This window comes from Apodemus sylvaticus, chromosome 5, assembly GCF_947179515.1.
Source record: "Apodemus sylvaticus chromosome 5, mApoSyl1.1, whole genome shotgun sequence".
Classification (NCBI taxonomy): domain Eukaryota; kingdom Metazoa; phylum Chordata; class Mammalia; order Rodentia; family Muridae; genus Apodemus; species Apodemus sylvaticus.
Window position 1 is genome coordinate 164,889,077 of NC_067476.1, and position 18,563 is coordinate 164,907,639.

Below are 18,563 nucleotides of genomic sequence, written 5' to 3' on the forward strand. Positions count from 1 at the left end.
GAATGAGAGAGGACACTGCTGAGGGGGGTCATTCTAAGGTACCTGCCATGTAGTGATCACGTAGGGTCTGCTCTTGTTCCCTTGTCTTCACTTGTTTCTGGATCCTGTAGAGTCTGGGATCTCAGATGGGGCTTCTGCCTTCTAACAGTCTGTGGATACCAGTGCTGCCATCTGTGTAGAGAATGAAATTCTAAGCCCCTTCTACAAGACAAGAGCCTTCCTTTATGAGCAATGGAAAGAGCACTTGCTGAGCAAATTTGACAATCTGAGTTTGGTTTATGGAACCCATTGTTGGAAGCAGTTTCCAATAGTGGTCCTCTGACTTCCATGTGTGTGGTGGCATGACAATAATTATAAAGTAAAAATGTAAAAGGCTTTTAAAGGGGTCTCTCTGGCAGAAGGCCAGCTAGAGTAGTTGGTTATGCTATGATAGATGGGGATGTCCCATTCCTGGGCCTGTTTTCCTAGGTTGGAATCAGTGCGGTTGGAGTACCGGGCAGGACTGAAGAACATCGCCAATACCCTCATGGCCAAGGCGCTGCAGGAGTGCCCTAACTCTGGTAAGGACTCCTGGCCATGTAGTATGGCACAGAGGAAATCTTCTGTGGGATGGGATCAGTTGACTTCCAGGGACTCTTTTAAGACACAACCTGTGTGTCCAATTTTATTCTAGCTTCACTGATGTGCTTAGACTTCAGACTAAAACCTCAGTTCTAGTATGGGACAGTTTGATTTCATGTTCTGAGGCACTATCATTTTTTTAAGCCAAGTTTTTTTTTTAAGATGTATGCATATGAGTACTCTATCTGCATGTACACCTGTGTGCCAGAAGATAACATCAGATCCTATTACAAATGGTTGCAAGCCACCATGTGGTTGCTGGGAATTGAACTCAGGACCTCTGGAAGAGCAGTCAGTGCACTTAATCTCAGAGTCATCTCTCCAGCCCCTTAAGCCAAATTTTAACTTTTATTATTTTTCTTACATGTGGTATATAATAAATATAGTCAGGCAGTGGTGTCATACACCTTTAATCCCAGCACTCAAGGGGCAGAGACACTAAGTTTTAAGTCTAGCCTGGTCTACAAAGTGGGTTCTAGAACAACCAGAACTTATACACAGAAAAACCCTGTCTTAAAAAGAAAAAGAAAGAGAAATATATGTCACTTGAAGAAATTTGAGTTTTAAAAGAGGATAATGGAGATTGCTCTAACCTACTACTCAGGAATCTCTTCTATTAGTGTTTGTATTATTTCTATGTTATTGTACAGAGTTAAAGTAATACTAGGTATTTAGAATAGTACTTTGGTTGTTTGTTTGATATAGGCCATAATGGTCTCAGACACAATATATAAAGGCTGGTCGTGAATTCCTCTACTCTTCCGATTCCATTTCCCTAAAATTACAGCTTACGCCATCTGCCTTGCTAAGTTTTTTTTGTTGTGCTAGTAGTGGTAGTTTTATTTTGTTTTAGTTTGGTTTTGATTTTGATTTTTTTGGTAGACTTACTTTGTAGCTTAGGTTAGCTTCTATATCATAATCCTCCTGCTTCAGCTCTTGAATTCTCAAATACTTAGATTTCAGGCATGTGTCATATGCCTAGCTATCCTATCCTATCCTTTTCTTTTCTTTTCTTTTCTTTTCTTTTCTTTTCTTTTCTCTTCTCTTCTCTTCTCTTCTCTTCTCTTCTCTTCTCTTCTCTTCTCTTCTCTTCTCTTCTTTTCTCCCTCTTCTTTCCCTCCCTCCCTCCCTCCCTCCCTCCCTCCCTCCCTCCTTCTCTCTCTCTCTCTCTCTCTCTCTCTCTCTCTTTCTTTCTTTCTTTCTTTCTTTCTTTCTTTCTTTCTTTCTTTCTTTCTTTCTTTCTTTCTTTCTTTCTTTCTTTCTTTCTTTCTTTCTTTCTTTTTCTACAGGATTTCTCTGTGTTACAATCTTGAGTATTGTCCTGGAACTTACTTTATAGACCAGGGTGGCCTTGAACTTGAGATCTGTCTGCCTCTGTCTCCGAAGTGCTGGGATCAAAGACATGCACCATCAAACCTGGCTGCTTTCTTTATTTTTAACAACAGTGTGTAATAGTGCTTTCAGATTATCATTACCCATTGCCTGCTTGCTGACTCAGTAAAAATGAAAGCTGTCCAATTCTGTTCTAGCAAAGCTGATATAATTCAGGTTACTGGGTAGGTGGATACTTAAGACCCTTGTGGTTGCCCTGTATACACTCGTTTTGGGCAGCCTGAAGAAGAGGGTACATTTCTGAAGCCAGAAGTGAAGCTGAGGGATAGATTTTTGCTTGTGAATTTCAGGTATTCTGTGGTCTGAAGCTGTCTTCCTTGAGGCAAGGCCCCAGAGAAAGACCAAGAGCGTGGATGCCCTGAAGAAGTGTGAACATGACCCCCATGTGCTTTTAGCTGTGGCTAAGTGAGTAATAGTTCTTTTGGAATTACTTGGGGTTCTGGTATAGTTTTGCCAACATCTTTGCCTGGCTATGCTCACTTTGTTTGCATAGGATGAGCTACATGGACCTCAGCTGCCAGAACTCCTGTTCCAGTCTTCTGGGCAGCACTCTCTTGCTAGAGGCCTTGAGGTGCTGTCTAGACATCTATCTGGTCACTCCCTCTTCTCAATCCTCCTGGGTTCTTTGGCTCATCCTGCTCATCCTCAGCCCCAGGCTTCTGATGGGACTGTGCCCTTTGTTTCAATACCACATGGGGTCTGGATTACATGCAAGACAGATTTGTTGATATTGGTCCATACAGAATTTAAGTATTAAGCCAAACCCATTTGACTGAGGGGGCTTTATCTGACAGGTTTTTTGCTTGTTTGTTTGTTGTTGTTGTTGTTGTTGTTTTGAGACTGGGTTTCTCTGTGTATCCTGACTGTCCTGGAACTCACTTTGTAGATCAGGCTGGTCTCAAGCTCAGAGATCAGCCTTCCTCTGCTTCCTGACAGCTGGGACTAAAGGTATCACTATCACTGCTCAAAGAGCCAAGAGGCTTGCACTTTCATTGTGTTAGCAGAACTCAGACCCTTACGGCTCAGTGGCCTGGGGAATAATCTGCTATAATCCATTGTCTCGGAGTGCAGAGATGATTAGCCATGGTTCATCTGGAATGTCATCAAGTGACCTATCACCTTCCAGTACAGGATCATGCCACTTGTGGAAGCAGAGCCTTAGAACAAATTTGTTTTTATTTAAGTGGCATTGAGTGTTGAGGTTCTGGCGTAGCTACCTTCACATTGCTACCTGGCACCTGTAGTAGCTGTAGCCCTATCAGATGACCGGCTTCCTTTTCCCAGAGTAACTTCTATATGCCCTCAAGCCAGAGCAGCCATAAACCTTACAAAAGGCTTTATTAAAGTAAATAAGTCACTCCTTGCTGTTCCTAAGCCAGTGTTCCATGTGCCTCCTATCTTGAGTTTATGTTCTTTAAATCACAGTTTATCTAACACCGAGCAATTAAGAGTATTATATGGCTTAAAAAACAATCAAGTTATCAGCATGAAATTACTCCATTTGGAACCTGAAAGCAGCCCAAACAGCTGCCTGCAGTGGAAAGGTTAGCTGTGCACCAGCTGCTTCACTGAGACCAGGTGAATACTGCCCCAAGTCTTGCCCCTGCCATAGTATCCCACACAGCAAGCCATGCCATCCTCCCCATTGTTCACCTGCTACACTAAAGTAACTACCAGTTTTGCAGTGGGGAGGGGGGTTACCATGCGACCCTAAGTTGGTTTCTTTTTTGTTGTTGTTTTTTCTAAGACAGGGTTTCTCTATGTAGCCATCCTGGGACTCTGTAAACCAGCAGGCTTTGAACTCAGAGATCCACCTTCCTTTGCTTCCCGGGTGCTTGGATTAAAGGCCTGTACCCCATGCCCCATTTCTAAGTTAGTTTCTAACAGTCCAGTTTCTTGGCTTCCTGCCAGACTTCTCTTCAGGTTGTTATTCAAATGTCTATGAGTATCAGTTACAATCTTGCACTATGGTCAAGTGCCATGGAACTGCAACTCCAGTGGGCTCAGGTCTCCAGAACTGACCTGTGGGAGCCAATCTTTGTGTTTGCTTAAGTTGCTACAAGAGATAGACAAGGGAGGTTAATAGTTTGGGGTTGGTATCTAATTAAGGAGCAGTCTGAGATTTCAGGGTTTTTTTTTAATCTGCCTTAATTAATGTTTGTCAAGGTTAGTTTCAAATTGTATTTGGCCCAGATAGTTTTAAGAAGTTAAAATCTAGCCTGGTGACGGTGGTGCATGCCTTTAACCCCAGTACTCTGGAAGCAGAGGCAGGCAGATCTCTGTGACTTCCAGACCAGCCTGGTGTACAGAGTGAATCCCAGGACAGCCAGGATAGTTTTACAGAGAAACCCTATCTTAAAAAAACAAAAAAGAAAAGAAAAATTAAGATCTCACTGTGTGTAAATGTTCTAAAAAGCAATGTGGATCAGTGAAGGATCTGGAATGACCTCCAGGTAGCCCTGAATCATGACTCAGACCTTTCTATAACATATGCCTAGGCTTGCTGGTCTTACCAGGAGAAGGGTGCAGCTGATCACCTACATAGAAGAGTGACTCCCAAACATGGTAGACATTATGCTGTGTCCCTTGCTCTAAGTACTTCTCCCGTCACAGGTTGTTCTGGAGTGAAAGAAAGATCACCAAGGCTCGGGAGTGGTTCCATCGCACTGTAAAGATTGATTCAGATCTGGGGGATGCCTGGGCCTTCTTCTACAAATTTGAACTGCAGCATGGCACTGAGGTGAGGCTACACTAGCACATTGGTATGCAGTAATAATCTGCCTGTTCCCTAGCTACTCCTGAGACAGTAGAAAGCTCCATCTGATCCCTGGGGAAGGGGAGACAGGAAGTGGCCAAGACTAGGAGCCCCTCTCCTGTTGAGCTTTGTTGGAACCATTGCTTATAAAGCAGGGGAGCCAGGGTGTCCTGGGGTCCTCGTTGGAAGTAGAAGCTAGACTATGTTGAATCTAGGAAGCACCTAGTTTAGAGAGTGCGCCTGGCAGCGTGTGGGAATCCACATAGAGATACACTGACCTTGAGGACATGTTCCACAAGAGAAGGAGGTGGCTTGAAATCTGCTGGGGCCAGATCTACAAGGGGACAGGGAAGACCTGTACCTCACAAGATGTAAACTTTACAAGGAATCCACCTAAAGTACCCTCTGGTCTTCCCAGGAGCAACAGGAGGAGGTGAGGAAACGCTGTGAGAATGCAGAGCCCCGACATGGAGAGCTGTGGTGTGCTGTGTCCAAGGATATCACCAACTGGCAAAGAAAGATTGGGGAAATCCTAGTGCTGGTGGCTGCCCGCATCAAAAATACCTTCTGATAGCAGGGGTGGAGGACAAGGGACTTATAGAGCAACATGTGAACAATGAGCATAAAACCTACACTGTCTGTCTTTTATTCATTAAAGATTTTTAGAGTTATGCTGGGGCTAGGGCCTCATTTGTTTTTTTGTTTTGTCCTTGGCGTCTCTTCTCCATGAATGATAGTCATGTCAAGTCTGGTTTGGATGTAGCTTCCTGCAAGTGCTTATGTGCTCCAGAAGCAGCATAGTTGGGTACCGAGGGCTTACTGAGATTTTTGTGGAGATGGTAAGAGTACAGGCTATATGGAAAATAATAAGCTCTGTTACAGATACAAGAGTCTGTGATACAAGAGGCTGAAGGTCACATGGGGACCAAGATTGAAAGGCTTGTAGAAGTCCCCATTGTTCTGTAGTCATCTGAGGTAAAATGAAACTCGGCAGGTACCATTGCTTAACTTGGAAGGTGTGAGCTCGCTCTTCTGTGGTTCTAGGAACCCTGACAGGACAGTCAAGAGGACAGGAGCAAAACCTGCTGAGTGATTGATGGGTTCTTGTGTGCTGGCTTGGGGAAGTACTTCTTGCTTCTGTCCCAAGGAATGTCTTAACAGAGCTGCTTGGGTATTTCTGTGGAGAAATCCATGGGGTTTCCTATGATGAGGGACCATTCCCAGTAGTTCTTTCACAGATGAAGGGCAAAGAACTTGACTACAACATCAAGCTGTTGGTGGATTCATCTTTTGACTGTTTTCAACTCTTGAACTGAATGCAGTGGAGTGGAGCAGTTACAGAAGAGGATACTTGGGTAAAGTTTTCTGTAGGGCTGTGGAAAAGTCTGGATAGCCTGTAGTGTCCAGGTTGTCTTTCCTGTCTGTGGGAATGGAGGGTATTTTTGTTACTGAGATGGTCAACAACTCCTTATTTATTTATGGGTGTGTTTTTTGTTTTTTTCTTCGAGACAGGGTTTCTCTGTGTAGCCCTGGCTGTCCTGGAACTCACTCTGTAGACCAGGCCAGCCTGGAACTCAGAAATCCGCCTGCCTCTGCCTCCCAAGTGCTGGGATTAAAGGCATGTACCACCACCGCCCAGCTTGCTTATTTATTTATTTATTTATTTATTTATTTATTTATTTATTGGATTATTCATTTATTGGATTATTCATTTATTGGGTTCATATATGCCACAGTCTGCCTGTGGAGGTCAGAGGATAACCTACGTGAGTCTTTCCTTCTATTATGTTGGCCCCTGGGATCAAACAAGGCTTGGCAGCAAGTGCCTTAACCTGCTGGGCTATCTCCTCAGCACACACCATTGCTTTTCTTCTGCTGGAAAAAGTTGAGCTTTGTTCAGCAAAAGATTAATTGTGTTCCAGAGGCTGCTGTTATGCTAAAGGAAAACAGCAACCCTGGGACTGGGCCTCTTGCTCCTGGATGACCCCAGGGTTTGGAGGGATGAAGTAGGGCCAACGATGGAAGTCTGGGAAGTCCCAAGTTCCAAACTAGTTGGGACAAGTCTTTCTGAGTATGAATTGGGGACTGGTGGCTGGCCTGCCTATCAAGAGAGACTATTGCTGACAGAGCAGGGGTCTCTATGGGGCTGGAAACTCAATCTAAGACCCAGAGAAACCCTGGATCTGCTACAACAAGCAGCTGCTGTGCTCCAGGGTCAGGTTAATTGTGATTGGGGAGAGGTTGGGGAGGGGTTAGGGGCCGGACTGGGTTATTGAACTTTTTTCCTTCCCTCCCTTGTTGCTCCCTCCCTTTGCTGAAGGAGCCAACTTCAAAAGCCTCTCCACCTGCCCCTCAACTCTATCTAGGGAGGACCCATCAGCCAGTAGAGGACCTGTTGTGGCCACCAGTTGCCTGCTTCCTTGGCCACCCAAAGACCCAGAGGACCCAAAGACCCAGAGGACCCCAGGATCATGTGCATGGCCTACTAGAGAGAGTAAGGGAGGGCCAGACCCTGAGAGGCCTATGGTGAGCAGCTGGGGCCTTGGGCCAAGGGGCTGGGTGTGGGCATAACCCTCTGGGGGGTGGTGTCTTTTTCCCTGTGCCTCATGGAAACCCCCAGATGTTTATGATGGTACCCAGTAAAATGACCATTGCAGGTGCTTATGTCCTGGTTTTCCCAGAACCCTATTCTCTCATACTAGGTTAAATCTGAGTTGTAGAGACTCCCTAAGCAGCCAACCAGTCCCATATTGGTGCTAGATACACTAGCAGTCTCACTGGCTGGCCTAATTGACTCTTGTTCTTAATGTGGTCTGATGGGCTGTTCTCACTATCCCTCCATTGCCCATGGTACTCAGTGACTTGCAAGAGAATTCTTCAAATTTGCGGGTATCCCAGGCAGAAGCCCCAACCCCCACCAATCTCTATATGGGAGTTTGTGGTATATTGAGTTCAGCTCTCCTGCCAGGGCTGGGAACCTGAGTCCTGTCGTTTCGCTGGGCTGACAAGATTAATTTTCCAACCCGAGTAGGCTGTCTAACTCCAGCTTGGGGTCCTGGGGACCTTCGGCTGTCCTCCTAATTTGTGAGCTTTCCATCCTGGGTGGGAGGAAACTTGTTCACAGGCTTTTTTTCTTCTCTTGCTGTCTCTGAGCCTTCTCCCAGCCTTCCCTTCCCATTGGGAGTGTATCTTGGAGTTCTGAGCCATTGTTTTTGCCATAGTTTGGGGCTTTCTGTGGCTGGTTGTAGCAGAGCTATCAAGGAAGATTGGAGTTCTTGTACAGCCTAAGAACAACGTGGTTCCCATCCCTAGACCCCTTCTTGTTCACCCAGGGGGCTTGAGATGTACATGAGAGAGAACAACCAAGGGAATAGCAATTGGGGGATGGGAGTGGGCTGTGACTAGTAGGTATGGGTCTGAGCATGGTCAGGGATGAAGCTGTATGAGGGATCACTTCTTGCTATACCCCCTCCCCCACCCCACTTCTTGAACAAAGTAAAGGAGCTCTCACAAGTCCACAGTACTCTAGGTGCTCACTTTTCTGCCTCTCCAACGTAGACCATAGTGCCACCCCTTGTCTCTGGACCTGTTCTCTTCGCCTTCCTAGCCCTTCACCTTCCTAGCCCTTCGGGGTTCAGTGAAAATATTTCCCCATGCCATACTCCACACTCCACAAACTTCACAGAACATGGCTAGCGTACCAATGGATGTGTTTGGTTTGTCTATTCCCTTCTCTAGGACTGCCCAGGTTTGGTGAGATTTTCTATCTCCTAGCATCTCAAAGATGAGGGATTACCCTTTGTGGTCACCCAAAGTACCTATGGGGCCACTTCTTGTGCTAGGAGGCTTACGCTCTCAGCTCTAACCTGGTGTCTTCTCCAGGTGCCCCCAAAGCCTGCTTTCTACATACTACTACTGCTGCTGGCATTTCTTGGATCTGCCCAGGACTGGCCTGGGTCCCAGTCCTGCAGTATCCAGGAGGTACTCCGCCACTACCAAGCCGTCATCTTCCAGGATTTGCAGGCTGCGATGCAATGGGCTGGGCTGGGTGTCCAACATACAGAGCCTGGATCCCGACGCCACCGCTTCATTCAGAAAAACCTGACTGGAGCTGGTGGAGGTCAGGGACAGCCAGGGACCTCCTGTGATGCCCAAAAGGTATGGGGGAGGTTCCCCCAAACAACTATTTGTTTCCTCCTCAAGCCCCACCCCCATTCCCCCTGCTCTGGCTTTCCTCCCTTTCCAACTCAGGAGAGTAGCATCCTACTGTCTATTGAGTCCTTGGGTCAGACCCTTCTTGGGAGTGTGGCTGGAGTACCCCACAATGCATTAGAGAAAGCGGCATGGACAGTAGCAGTGCGCACCGAGGCAGTGATGCGCAGACACTGCCGAACATCCTTCAGGGTATGCGTCCTCAATCTCCCCTCCCCTAAGGGCTATAGTACCAATGGCCTGAGGCTTTGGACTCAATTAGGGCCAACTGATCTGATGATGACACACTTCTCTCATGGCTAAACATGTGCTATGAGAATGCAGGATTTGTATGCACTGACTCACAGCTGGTCTCTACTAACAGATGCAGCAGCCAAAGAAGCACGCAGTACAACCGCGCAGCAGGAGGCGGCTCCTGCTACGTGCCCTATACGCCGTCGCCACCTGCTGGGAAAAGCTCTTTGCGCTAAGTGCCATGGCTACTGGTGAATTCTAGCCCTGTCCCTGTTTTCCCACTTGTCATGGAAGATTGGAAACAAACCGATTCATGTTTTGATAGCACCCTCTCAGCTCAGATTGTCTGAACTCAAAAGGACCAGGATGTGTATACACTCATTGAGGCCCCAATAAATGTAGATAATTATATGACCTGATTTTTCTTGTCTTTGCCTGACTGGTTGTGAGCCCTGGTCTATCCAGGGGATCTGCGCCTCAGTAAGGGTGGGGCCTGCACTTCACAGTGGCAATAGTTGTATCTCCCTCATACAGCAGGGGGCGTGGGTGGGACGTTGGACCTGTCCTCAAGTAGTGTGGAAGGCAACAAAGCCCACTACCCCCACCCTACAACCTGGTTAGGGATTTTAAAACGTCATGCATCCGTCCTGCCCAACTCTGGACCGGAGGAGAGGGTGGAAATGGAGAGGAGGGGAAGGCTGAGCTTGGTGGATTCAGAGCAAAACAACCGGATAAAGGAAACAGGACTTAGAGGAAGCCAGCCTTGCTGCCCTGGCCACAAACTAGACCAAGCCATTTCCTGCTGCCCCTGGGGGATGGGCAGGGCAGGATGGGGGTGGGATGACTCCACAGACTGCCCTAGACTTGTCTGTTGAACTAACTGGGCTTACCCCAGTACCTACATAAACCTGGGTGCCTGCCTTGCCATGATTCTAGCCCTGAGCAGAAAGAGGCAATGTCCTCACTGTACCCCCAACCCCCTTTCCTTGCCTCATAAGAGGATGAGGAGCCCAAAAGCTTCAAGGAATATTTTTCCCTGTACCTTGTTTTCCAGACAGGCAAACAAGGGACAAAAGAGGCAAGAAATAGCAGTGAAGTTCTTCATGCCTCCATTCCTTGGTGCAGGTGTGATCTACCCAGTAGGATCGTTTGATTCTTTTCAGTTGAGAAATCTGAGAGATGGAGAGACCATAGGACCTTCCTTGATTACACAACAATCTGTACTGAAAGAGCTGGGATCAGGTTTAGACCCAGAGTATGGTGTGCTGAAGGGAAATGGAGCTTTGCGGATATCAATATGCATTCTAATCTTTGATTCAGATTTCTAATGGTCTCGTAAGCCACATTAGAGCACAAATATAGAACATTTTGGTTCTTCTTTATGGGGTGGGAGACAGTGAAGACAAGTATAAGGTGGGGTGACCAGAGAAGCCTAAGTAAAAAGACCTTCAGCAAAGTCAGGTCTAAAATGATTCTTTCCCATGTGTGCATAGTGAGTGCATGTATGTGTTAGCTGGCATGAGGGGTTAAGGGGAAGCCATTGCAGGGTCCTGGCCCTAGGGCCTGAGTGGGTGGTCATCTTGTACTGGGAAAATCAGTGGAAGAGAGGTGATGGCTATGGACTGGGACTTATATTTGATGAGCTCTATTGAGTATGCTGGGATATACCCAATGTCCAGTGTAGAGAAAAAGGTCTGATTTTGTTGAAATATAAGCCATAGGGCAGCAGAACTTTAAAGAATGGTCAAGTGGGATCTGAGGAAGGTTAGTAAAAGTCTGGGCACTGGGCTGAAGAACAGCAGTATAGACAGCCCTCCATGAATTCCCATGGACACATTTTTCAAGGCAATCTGTACTTATCCTTGCCCTGACTTTAGATCCTACTGGGAAATTACTTAAGTTCTAGTAAGTATCTCACAGTTACTGCCCACCCACAGCTACTCCCCACCCATAGCTACTTGCTTCCCATAGTTACACCCCATCTTGTCATCCTATCCTCCTATTTAGAGAAATCAGGTTTGGAGCAGGTGGCAGGTGAGGAAGTAGCCAACAAGGTGTCCTGATTCCCACCTTCTGCTTCTCAGCTGAGGAAAGATCAAACTACAGCCTCCTGGGACTGAAGGTGAAGCAGAGGCTTCAAGAGTTTCAGGGAATAAATGTTGATGCCTAAGTCCTGTACCAGACTACACATGAGAGGCTACTTGAATACTGCAAGAGTCCTGAAAGCATCAGCCTGTGGACACCAACCCACTAAAATGACTCGGGACAAGGACACCATTAGGAGCCCTCAGAAGCCCTCAGAAAGCAACAAGTTGAATGCTACTGAGACCCTAGATTCTGGGTCTTCTAGGCTCAGCCCAGGGACCTAAATGGAGGCTTCCTGGGCTGCTTTGTGGTTGAGATCCTTGTGAACACATAGCATATCCCAGACAGAAGCTGTCCCACAGTAGTTTGCTAGCTACTGACCAGCTAGAACAGACCTTAGAGATGCTGAGTCTCAGAAATGAAGCTGGAGACTGCTGCTAGTATCCTATCCCACACAAGCCTTTTCAATGCTTGGCTTTCCAGGGAGGTGGGGCAATGGCCCAGAAGGAAGGGCTGTGTGAGGATTACAGATGGGACCCCCAAGGCACTGGCCAGGCCTGTGCAATTTCCTGCAGTCCAGGAGCCAGGCCTCCATATGTAATCCTGGAAGAAGGGGCCTGGCAGGCTTTGAAGAAAGACTGGATACCACAGCCTCCCACGACTAGGAGCCTTTGAAAGAACATCTGGAACTTGGGCAACAGCTATGAATGACAAGCTAGTTCTTGGGTTTGCAAATCCCTAAGTTAATCTTGAGTTTGCCACTTGTGTGTTAACATCCCTGCCCCGTCTCCCATGATGCAGCAGGGAGTGAAGACTGTGGCTTCTTCTGTGTTAGGACATTACATCCCCATTCTGCCATCACAGCACCCTAGAAGTGTGGCAGAGCTGAGTGAAGGGGTAGTGAGGATAGACATGTCTTCTGTGTCTGTGTGTGCCTGTGAACACCGAGCCACAGCTAAAAAGGTAGAGCTCTAAACTCAGCTACATTCCCAAAGCTGGGCTCACGTTGGCAGTACATATACCAAAACTGGGATGGTACACAGAAGACTATCTGTGAAAGGAAGACACACAAGTTTATAAAGTATTCCATATTTTTCCTAGTTAACAGTGCTGTGTCACACACAGTTCTTTAATGGGAGACAATGAGTAGGCCCAGGCTTGGTTCAAGTTATCATTCTTAGGCCAGTCCACTGGTAGATACCACACTGACACTGTTTAATCCTGTGGTGGATGTAAAGGGAGGTTCAGCTTTGCAACTGCTTGGAATTAGATGACTGCACTTTCTACTGGGAAGGGTTATTGGGGGAAAAAATCTGGGCTCCTAGAAGGCTTGGACAGCCCTACGGACAGAGTTGTGAAGGAGGAGGAAACATCTGCTCCCAGACCTGGAGAGTGCCTGGCCTTGTGGACTTCTGGACACTTGCTTGTGGGGTCCTAAAACCTGCAGATGTTCAAGAAGGCTGCCTGCTTCAGCTGCAGCTAACTGGAAATAAACAAGGCACTCTACTCCAGGAAGCACATATTACTGGGGCGGGGGTGGGGGAAAAATGAGGCAGGTGTTGAAGCCCATTGTTCCTGCCAGTGGCCTTCAAGACCTGCAAGAGGCATCCCTGCCCCCTCCTCAGGAAGACTTAGCTTTGTAAACTCAGAAAAACACACAGACACACACACACACACACACATACAGACACACACAGACATACACAGACACACACACAGACTACACACACCACACACCCTGCTTCGTTAGATTCTGGAATAAGCAGCAAAGAGGTTAACACCTGCTATGGGAAGTGAGTTCTTGTTTGGGTGGAAATGGAAGGTCGGGCCCTTGGCAACTATGCAGTGCCTGTTGTGGGGGAAGTGGGACATCCTGAAGCCCTAGAACCTGGGTCACCTCCTTGCTGTGTAGATGGGATTTCTGCTGCCGTGTGTGAAGGACACATCAGTCTGATGTACCCTGGGAAGCTTAATGGTACACTGTCTAGGCTTTGTTGTATACTGGTCCAGGTGTGACAGTTTGTTGCTCAAAAGAGAGGCAGCCAGGGCTCACCAGGTGAGCAGGCTCTGTCCTTGGACTGCCCCTGTCGCCCCCTACCAGGCATAAGGCCAGGGGTCAGGGCTGCAGAGCAAGATAAGCCCAGCTTCCTGCACTTACTCCCAGAGCTGCGACTCCCAGTGCTTCCTGTTTTCTGGAGGGCAGACAGGGGTGTGGGAGACTGGACAAGGTGGTGGGGGCTGGGGTCATGAAACAGAGAGGGTGGAGTTTCAGGGGAGGGGGCTATAGGAGATGGGATGAAGTCATGGAGAACAGGGCATAGATACAGGGTGAGGTAGAGAAGGAGTGTGAGCAGATTCTTGGGAGATTGGGTAAAGTTGTAGGGGTCAAGGTTATGTGTGCCATGTCTCCAGAGGGACAATGAAAGCAGCATTGTGGTACAAAAAGTAAAGTTGTAGGTGCCAAATCCTAAAAAAGGAATGAAGCCATGAACTGGGGTTGTGGAAAAACTATGAGGTTCTGGAGGAAAGACCCTTGGGAACAGGAGCCAGGGGACCTGAAAAGCACTATGGACCTAATGTGCAACTAGGCCCTGCTCCCAGGTCCTTAGAAACAACTACCCTCTATGTATACGCTTTTCTCCTTAGTGAGTTCCCTTCCTATCCAAGAACAGAAGTTTTATAGTCTGAGTAGTGGCTGACCACCAGGCCCAACAGAATCTTAGTTTGGAACCAGGCATGATGGTATATGCTCTTAAATCCCAGTTCTTGGGAAGGAGAAGCAGGCAGAACTCTGTGAGGCTAGCTTGGTCTACACAGGAAATTCCAAACTAGCCAGGTGACAGAGAGACCCTGTCAAAAGAAAGAGAAAAAAAGAGGAAGAAAGAAAAGAAAACACACAAAAACGAGTCAGTTACGAGCAGCCTCTGTAGCATATGGGTGAACCTATTGTTCAGAAATATAAATTAAAAGTACTCTTTTTTTTTTTTTCTGGTTCTTTGAGACAGGGTTTCTCTGTGTAGCCCTGGCCACCCTGGGACTTGCTTTGTTAAGAGATACCATGTTACAAACTTCTATTAGAGCATTTTCATTAAAATGTCTTAAATTTATACTTCTAGCTGGTAGAAGTGTCACAAGCTTTTAATCCCAGCTTTCAGGGGACAGAAGTAAGTGGATCTCTGAGTTCAAAACCAGCTTGGTCAAAGAGTTTTAGGATAGCTAAGGCTACACAGAGAAAGCCTGTCTCACAAACAAGCAAACAAACAAACAAACAACAATCCCAAAATTATATATATAAAGTGAAAGCTTTGCAGTTCAAAGCATCTACTTTTCTCCAGAGGACCTGGGTTCAATTACCAATCACCCACTTAAAGCAGCTCACAACTGCTTGTAACTCCAGTTCCAGGGGATTTGCCACTCTCTGGCCTCCAAGGATACCTACATGTACACACATGGTTCATATAAACTCATGTAGCTATACACACATGCACATAAAAATAATTTACTTTTTTTAAAAAAAAGTAAATCCTGGGGCTGGAGAGATGGCTCAGTGGTTAAGAGCTGAATCCAGAGGTGCTGAGTTCAGTTCCCAGCAACCATACAGTGACTCACAACCATCTGTAATGGAATCTGATTGTCTCTTCTGGTGTATATAAAGACAGCTACAGTGTATTCATATATGTAAAATAAACAAATCTTTTTTTTTTTTAAAGTAAATCCTGGTCTAGAGAGATTGCTCAGAAATTAAGAGCACTTACTGCTGATTCCTAACACTCATTTCAGGTGACTTGTAACTGCCTGTAACTCCAGCTCCAAAGGTCTGACACTTCTCCATAGGCACTTACATACATGTGGCACGCGCACGCCCACACACACATATGCACTAGGCATGGTGGTCCACATCTTTAATCCCAGCACTCAGAAAGCAGAAACAGGTCACTGACTTCAAGACTGCCTGGTTTACACAGCCAGTTCCAAGCCAGCCAGGGATACACAGTGAGATCCAGTCTCTAAGCAAGCAAGTAAGCACACCCCCACATACAAGATATGTCTGAGATAAAGCTTCTAGTGTTATTTGGAAATATAACTACCTTATTAAAAAGAGATTTCTAAATTTATAATTCTTTTTTAAAAAGATATATTTATTTATTATATGTAAGTACACTGTAGCTGTCTTCAGACACCCCAGAAGAGGGCATTGGATCTCATTATAGATGGTTATGAGCTACCATGTGGTTGCTGGGATTTGAACTCAGGACCTTGGGAAGAGCAGTCAGTGCTCTTAACCACTGAGTCATCTCTCCAGCCTCTAAATTTATAATTTTAACAGTAGTTATAATGAGACATTAAAGAATCATCAAGTGAAGGAAAATATGTAAAGGTTATAGGTATGAAATATATTTTCAGTAAAAGAAGACAAAAGAGGACTGCTTTTAGATATGAAAGTATTTTGTATAATAAGGTAAAGATTGCTCCAAAATGAAAATAGACAAGAACAAAGTTAGAAGGTTAAAGTATGTTGTAGAATAACTGTGAGAATTGAAATTAAAGTTGATTGTAAGATAAAGGTTATTAAAATTTTTTTTAGGATAGAGTTTAATACCCTGAGATAAAATTAATTCTGGATTCTCTGTTTACAACAATAGGAGTTTTCTTAACTATTAATTGATTCTTGATTAAATTTACCAAAACAAACGATAACCAGAAGAACTGGATCAGGGGCTAGAGAGATGGCTCAGTGGTTAAGAATACATAACACTCTAGTAGAAGACCAGAGTTCAATTCCCAGAACCCACATTTAGTGGCTGACAACTGCCTGTAAGTTCAGCTCTGGGTGCATCTGATGCCTCTGATACCTGTGGGCCCTTGCATTTATGTGCACACACCCCCTCACATGAACACAAATTAAAAATAAATAAAGATAACTGGCTTTTAAAGTAAGATTTTTTTATTCTTTTATTAAACAAGACATTAAACATCTGTGATTAGATTTTATTTTTTTTTAAAGATTTATTTATTATTATATGTAAGTACACTGTAGCTTTCCTCAGACATACCAGAAGAGGGTATCAGATCTCATTATGGATGGTTGTAAACCACCATGTGGTTGCTGGTATTTGAACTCAGGACCTTTGGGAGAGCAGTCAGTGCTCTTAACTGCTGAGCCATCTCACCAGCCCAGATTTTATTTTTATATGCTTTATTTATGCATTTTCTCATTGGATCTGGCCTTCACTTGCTGGATAGCTACTGCCTTAAGAGTAGGGAGAATTCTGTTTAAAATAATTATTACTATTATTAATTTTTTGCTGGAGAATTGGCTTGGTGGTTAAGAGAGCATATTGCTCGTACAGAGGATCTGAGTTCAGTTCCCAATACCATGCACATTGGATAGCTTATAACTGCCTGTAACTCTAGCTCTGAGGGGATCTGATGCCTCTGCTTTCCATAGGTACCTGCCCACACATACATAGTGTCCCCCACACTACAACACACTAATAAATCTTTAAAGGAAGCACCCACATAGCAGTTTACAACCATCTGTAATGGTAATTCCAGGAGATCCAACACCCTTTTCTGGCCTCCAATGGCACCTAGTGTGTATATGCTGTACAGACAAACATATAAGCAAAACATCCATACATATAAATGTAAATAAATAATTTTAAAGCGTGAATCTTTAGATAAGGGGGACTAGTGCATATGAAATTTATGATGGTCTTGAGTTTGAGCCCCAGGATCCATATAGCAGAAGGAGAGAACTGACTTACTCTGGTTTTCTTCTGACCTCCACACACATGCCATGGTATGTGCATGCCTTCACACTTACACACTTGCACACAAAATAAATAAATAAAATGCAATTTTGAAAAAAAAATAGGGGCTGGAGGGATGGCTCAGTGGTTAAGAGTTTTTGTTCTTGTGGGGGACTCAGGTACAGTTCCTAGTACTGTTTTTAATTCCAGTTTCATGGAACATGATGCCCTCTTCTGGCCTCCAGAGATACTGTATGCATGGGGTACACATACATACATATAGGCAAAACACTCATACATGTAAGATAAAATTAAACAAATATTAAAAGAAATTAAAAATTTTCAAATAGGTAAATTCCTAAGATAGGAAGCTGTTTATTGTTTCTAGAGGCAGGGAAGTATCTATGAAGGTGATGAAAAGGTTCTGAAATTATATGGTAATGGTTACCAACTTTGAATATTCTCAAATCACTGAACTTTGCACTGAAGGTTTTGTGTAGGGTAGAGCAAAGTGCCTCTTAGTTGCCCTTCCTCCAAGTGTGAGAGCAGAAGGCAAGAGGGGCCCTATTTTTACTAAATTCAAGTTGGAGGAACTCCTGGGCAGAGAAGAAACTAGTACATGTTAGGTGATTAGGCTTTCTAGAGTGCAGTTGAGTTGGGAGCTGGTGAGACTTAGACCTCAAGTGGACATTCCCATCCCTCTGCCTGCTCCACCTTGACCTTATTGGGGCAGGAATCTTTATGTGGTATTTGACAGTTTCCTCAAAAATATTCACAGTAATGATTCTATTTGCTGGGGAGATCCTTACCTGTTTTCAGCCCTGCTTCTCTGCTGGGTATTATTTATCACGTTACCCAAGCCACTCCAGGGACAGACTAGACTGTTCAAGGGATGAAAAGGGGTGGGGGATAGAAGCTCAGACCTTTTGGTTAAGAGGTAGATAGAATGAGGAACTAGGAGTGTGGCCTTAGTCTATAGTTCTACTTGAAAGGGTGGGAGAACTCATCCTTGGGGGATGGTGAGGAAGGTCTTCTCAGGCAGGATAATGGGAACTCACACACACACACACACACACACACACACACACACACAGGTACACAGAGCCAATTTTCAATCCACTGCTGTCTTTGGTGGTATGATCCTACTCATGTCTCTTTCTGACTCTGCTCTGGGGTACTCTTCACCCTTTGGAACTTGTAAATTTTAACTTGCTCCAAACTGGACCCATACTAGCCTCTTTCCATGACAATTGGGAAAGGGGGCTTTTAGAGAGCACATTGTTCTATCTTCTCTTCATAGAGACAGTGGAACCACACCCACATTCTTTGGGGTTCCACTCTACTAAGGGGGGGGGGGAAGGTCCTCTGTGGGAATAAAAGTATAGAATAGTATAGAACCTAGAACTGAGGAAGTGCCCTGAACTTGGGAATGTTGCTTCAGTTGTGTTGTCTCTGGGCTATCTGACCCATACTTCTTGGTATGTCCATAAGGTGATGGAAAAATACCCCAG

The 18,563-nt window shown here is 45.3% G+C and overlaps 2 protein-coding genes across 3 annotated transcripts in view; both read left to right on the forward strand.

Moving 5' to 3' along the window:
• Prpf6 (pre-mRNA processing factor 6) overlaps nucleotides 1-5,439 on the forward strand; it is a 65,166-nt gene extending 59,727 nt beyond the window's left edge. Inside the window, exons 18-21 of the mRNA XM_052184626.1 lie at nucleotides 469-560; nucleotides 2,304-2,418; nucleotides 4,627-4,753; nucleotides 5,187-5,439. Coding sequence (XP_052040586.1) covers nucleotides 469-560; nucleotides 2,304-2,418; nucleotides 4,627-4,753; nucleotides 5,187-5,339 — 487 coding nt within the window. The 3' untranslated portion in view covers nucleotides 5,340-5,439. The remainder of the gene's footprint in view (nucleotides 1-468; nucleotides 561-2,303; nucleotides 2,419-4,626; nucleotides 4,754-5,186) is intronic.
• Nucleotides 5,440-5,525: 86 nt separating this feature from the next.
• On the forward strand, nucleotides 5,526-9,633 carry C5H20orf204 (chromosome 5 C20orf204 homolog). Of its 2 annotated transcripts, XM_052184628.1 has the most exons (4): nucleotides 5,526-7,294; nucleotides 8,651-8,926; nucleotides 9,020-9,172; nucleotides 9,345-9,633. In XM_052184628.1, the coding sequence occupies exons 1-4, from the start codon at nucleotides 7,292-7,294 to the stop codon at nucleotides 9,474-9,476; spliced, it is 564 nt and encodes a 187-aa protein (XP_052040588.1). In that variant the 5' UTR covers nucleotides 5,526-7,291; the 3' UTR covers nucleotides 9,477-9,633. The 2 variants fall into 2 exon arrangements, with proteins under 2 accessions (XP_052040588.1, XP_052040587.1); XM_052184627.1 differs by having other exon boundaries at nucleotides 8,651-9,172.
• Nucleotides 9,634-18,563: the final 8,930 nt, after the last annotated feature.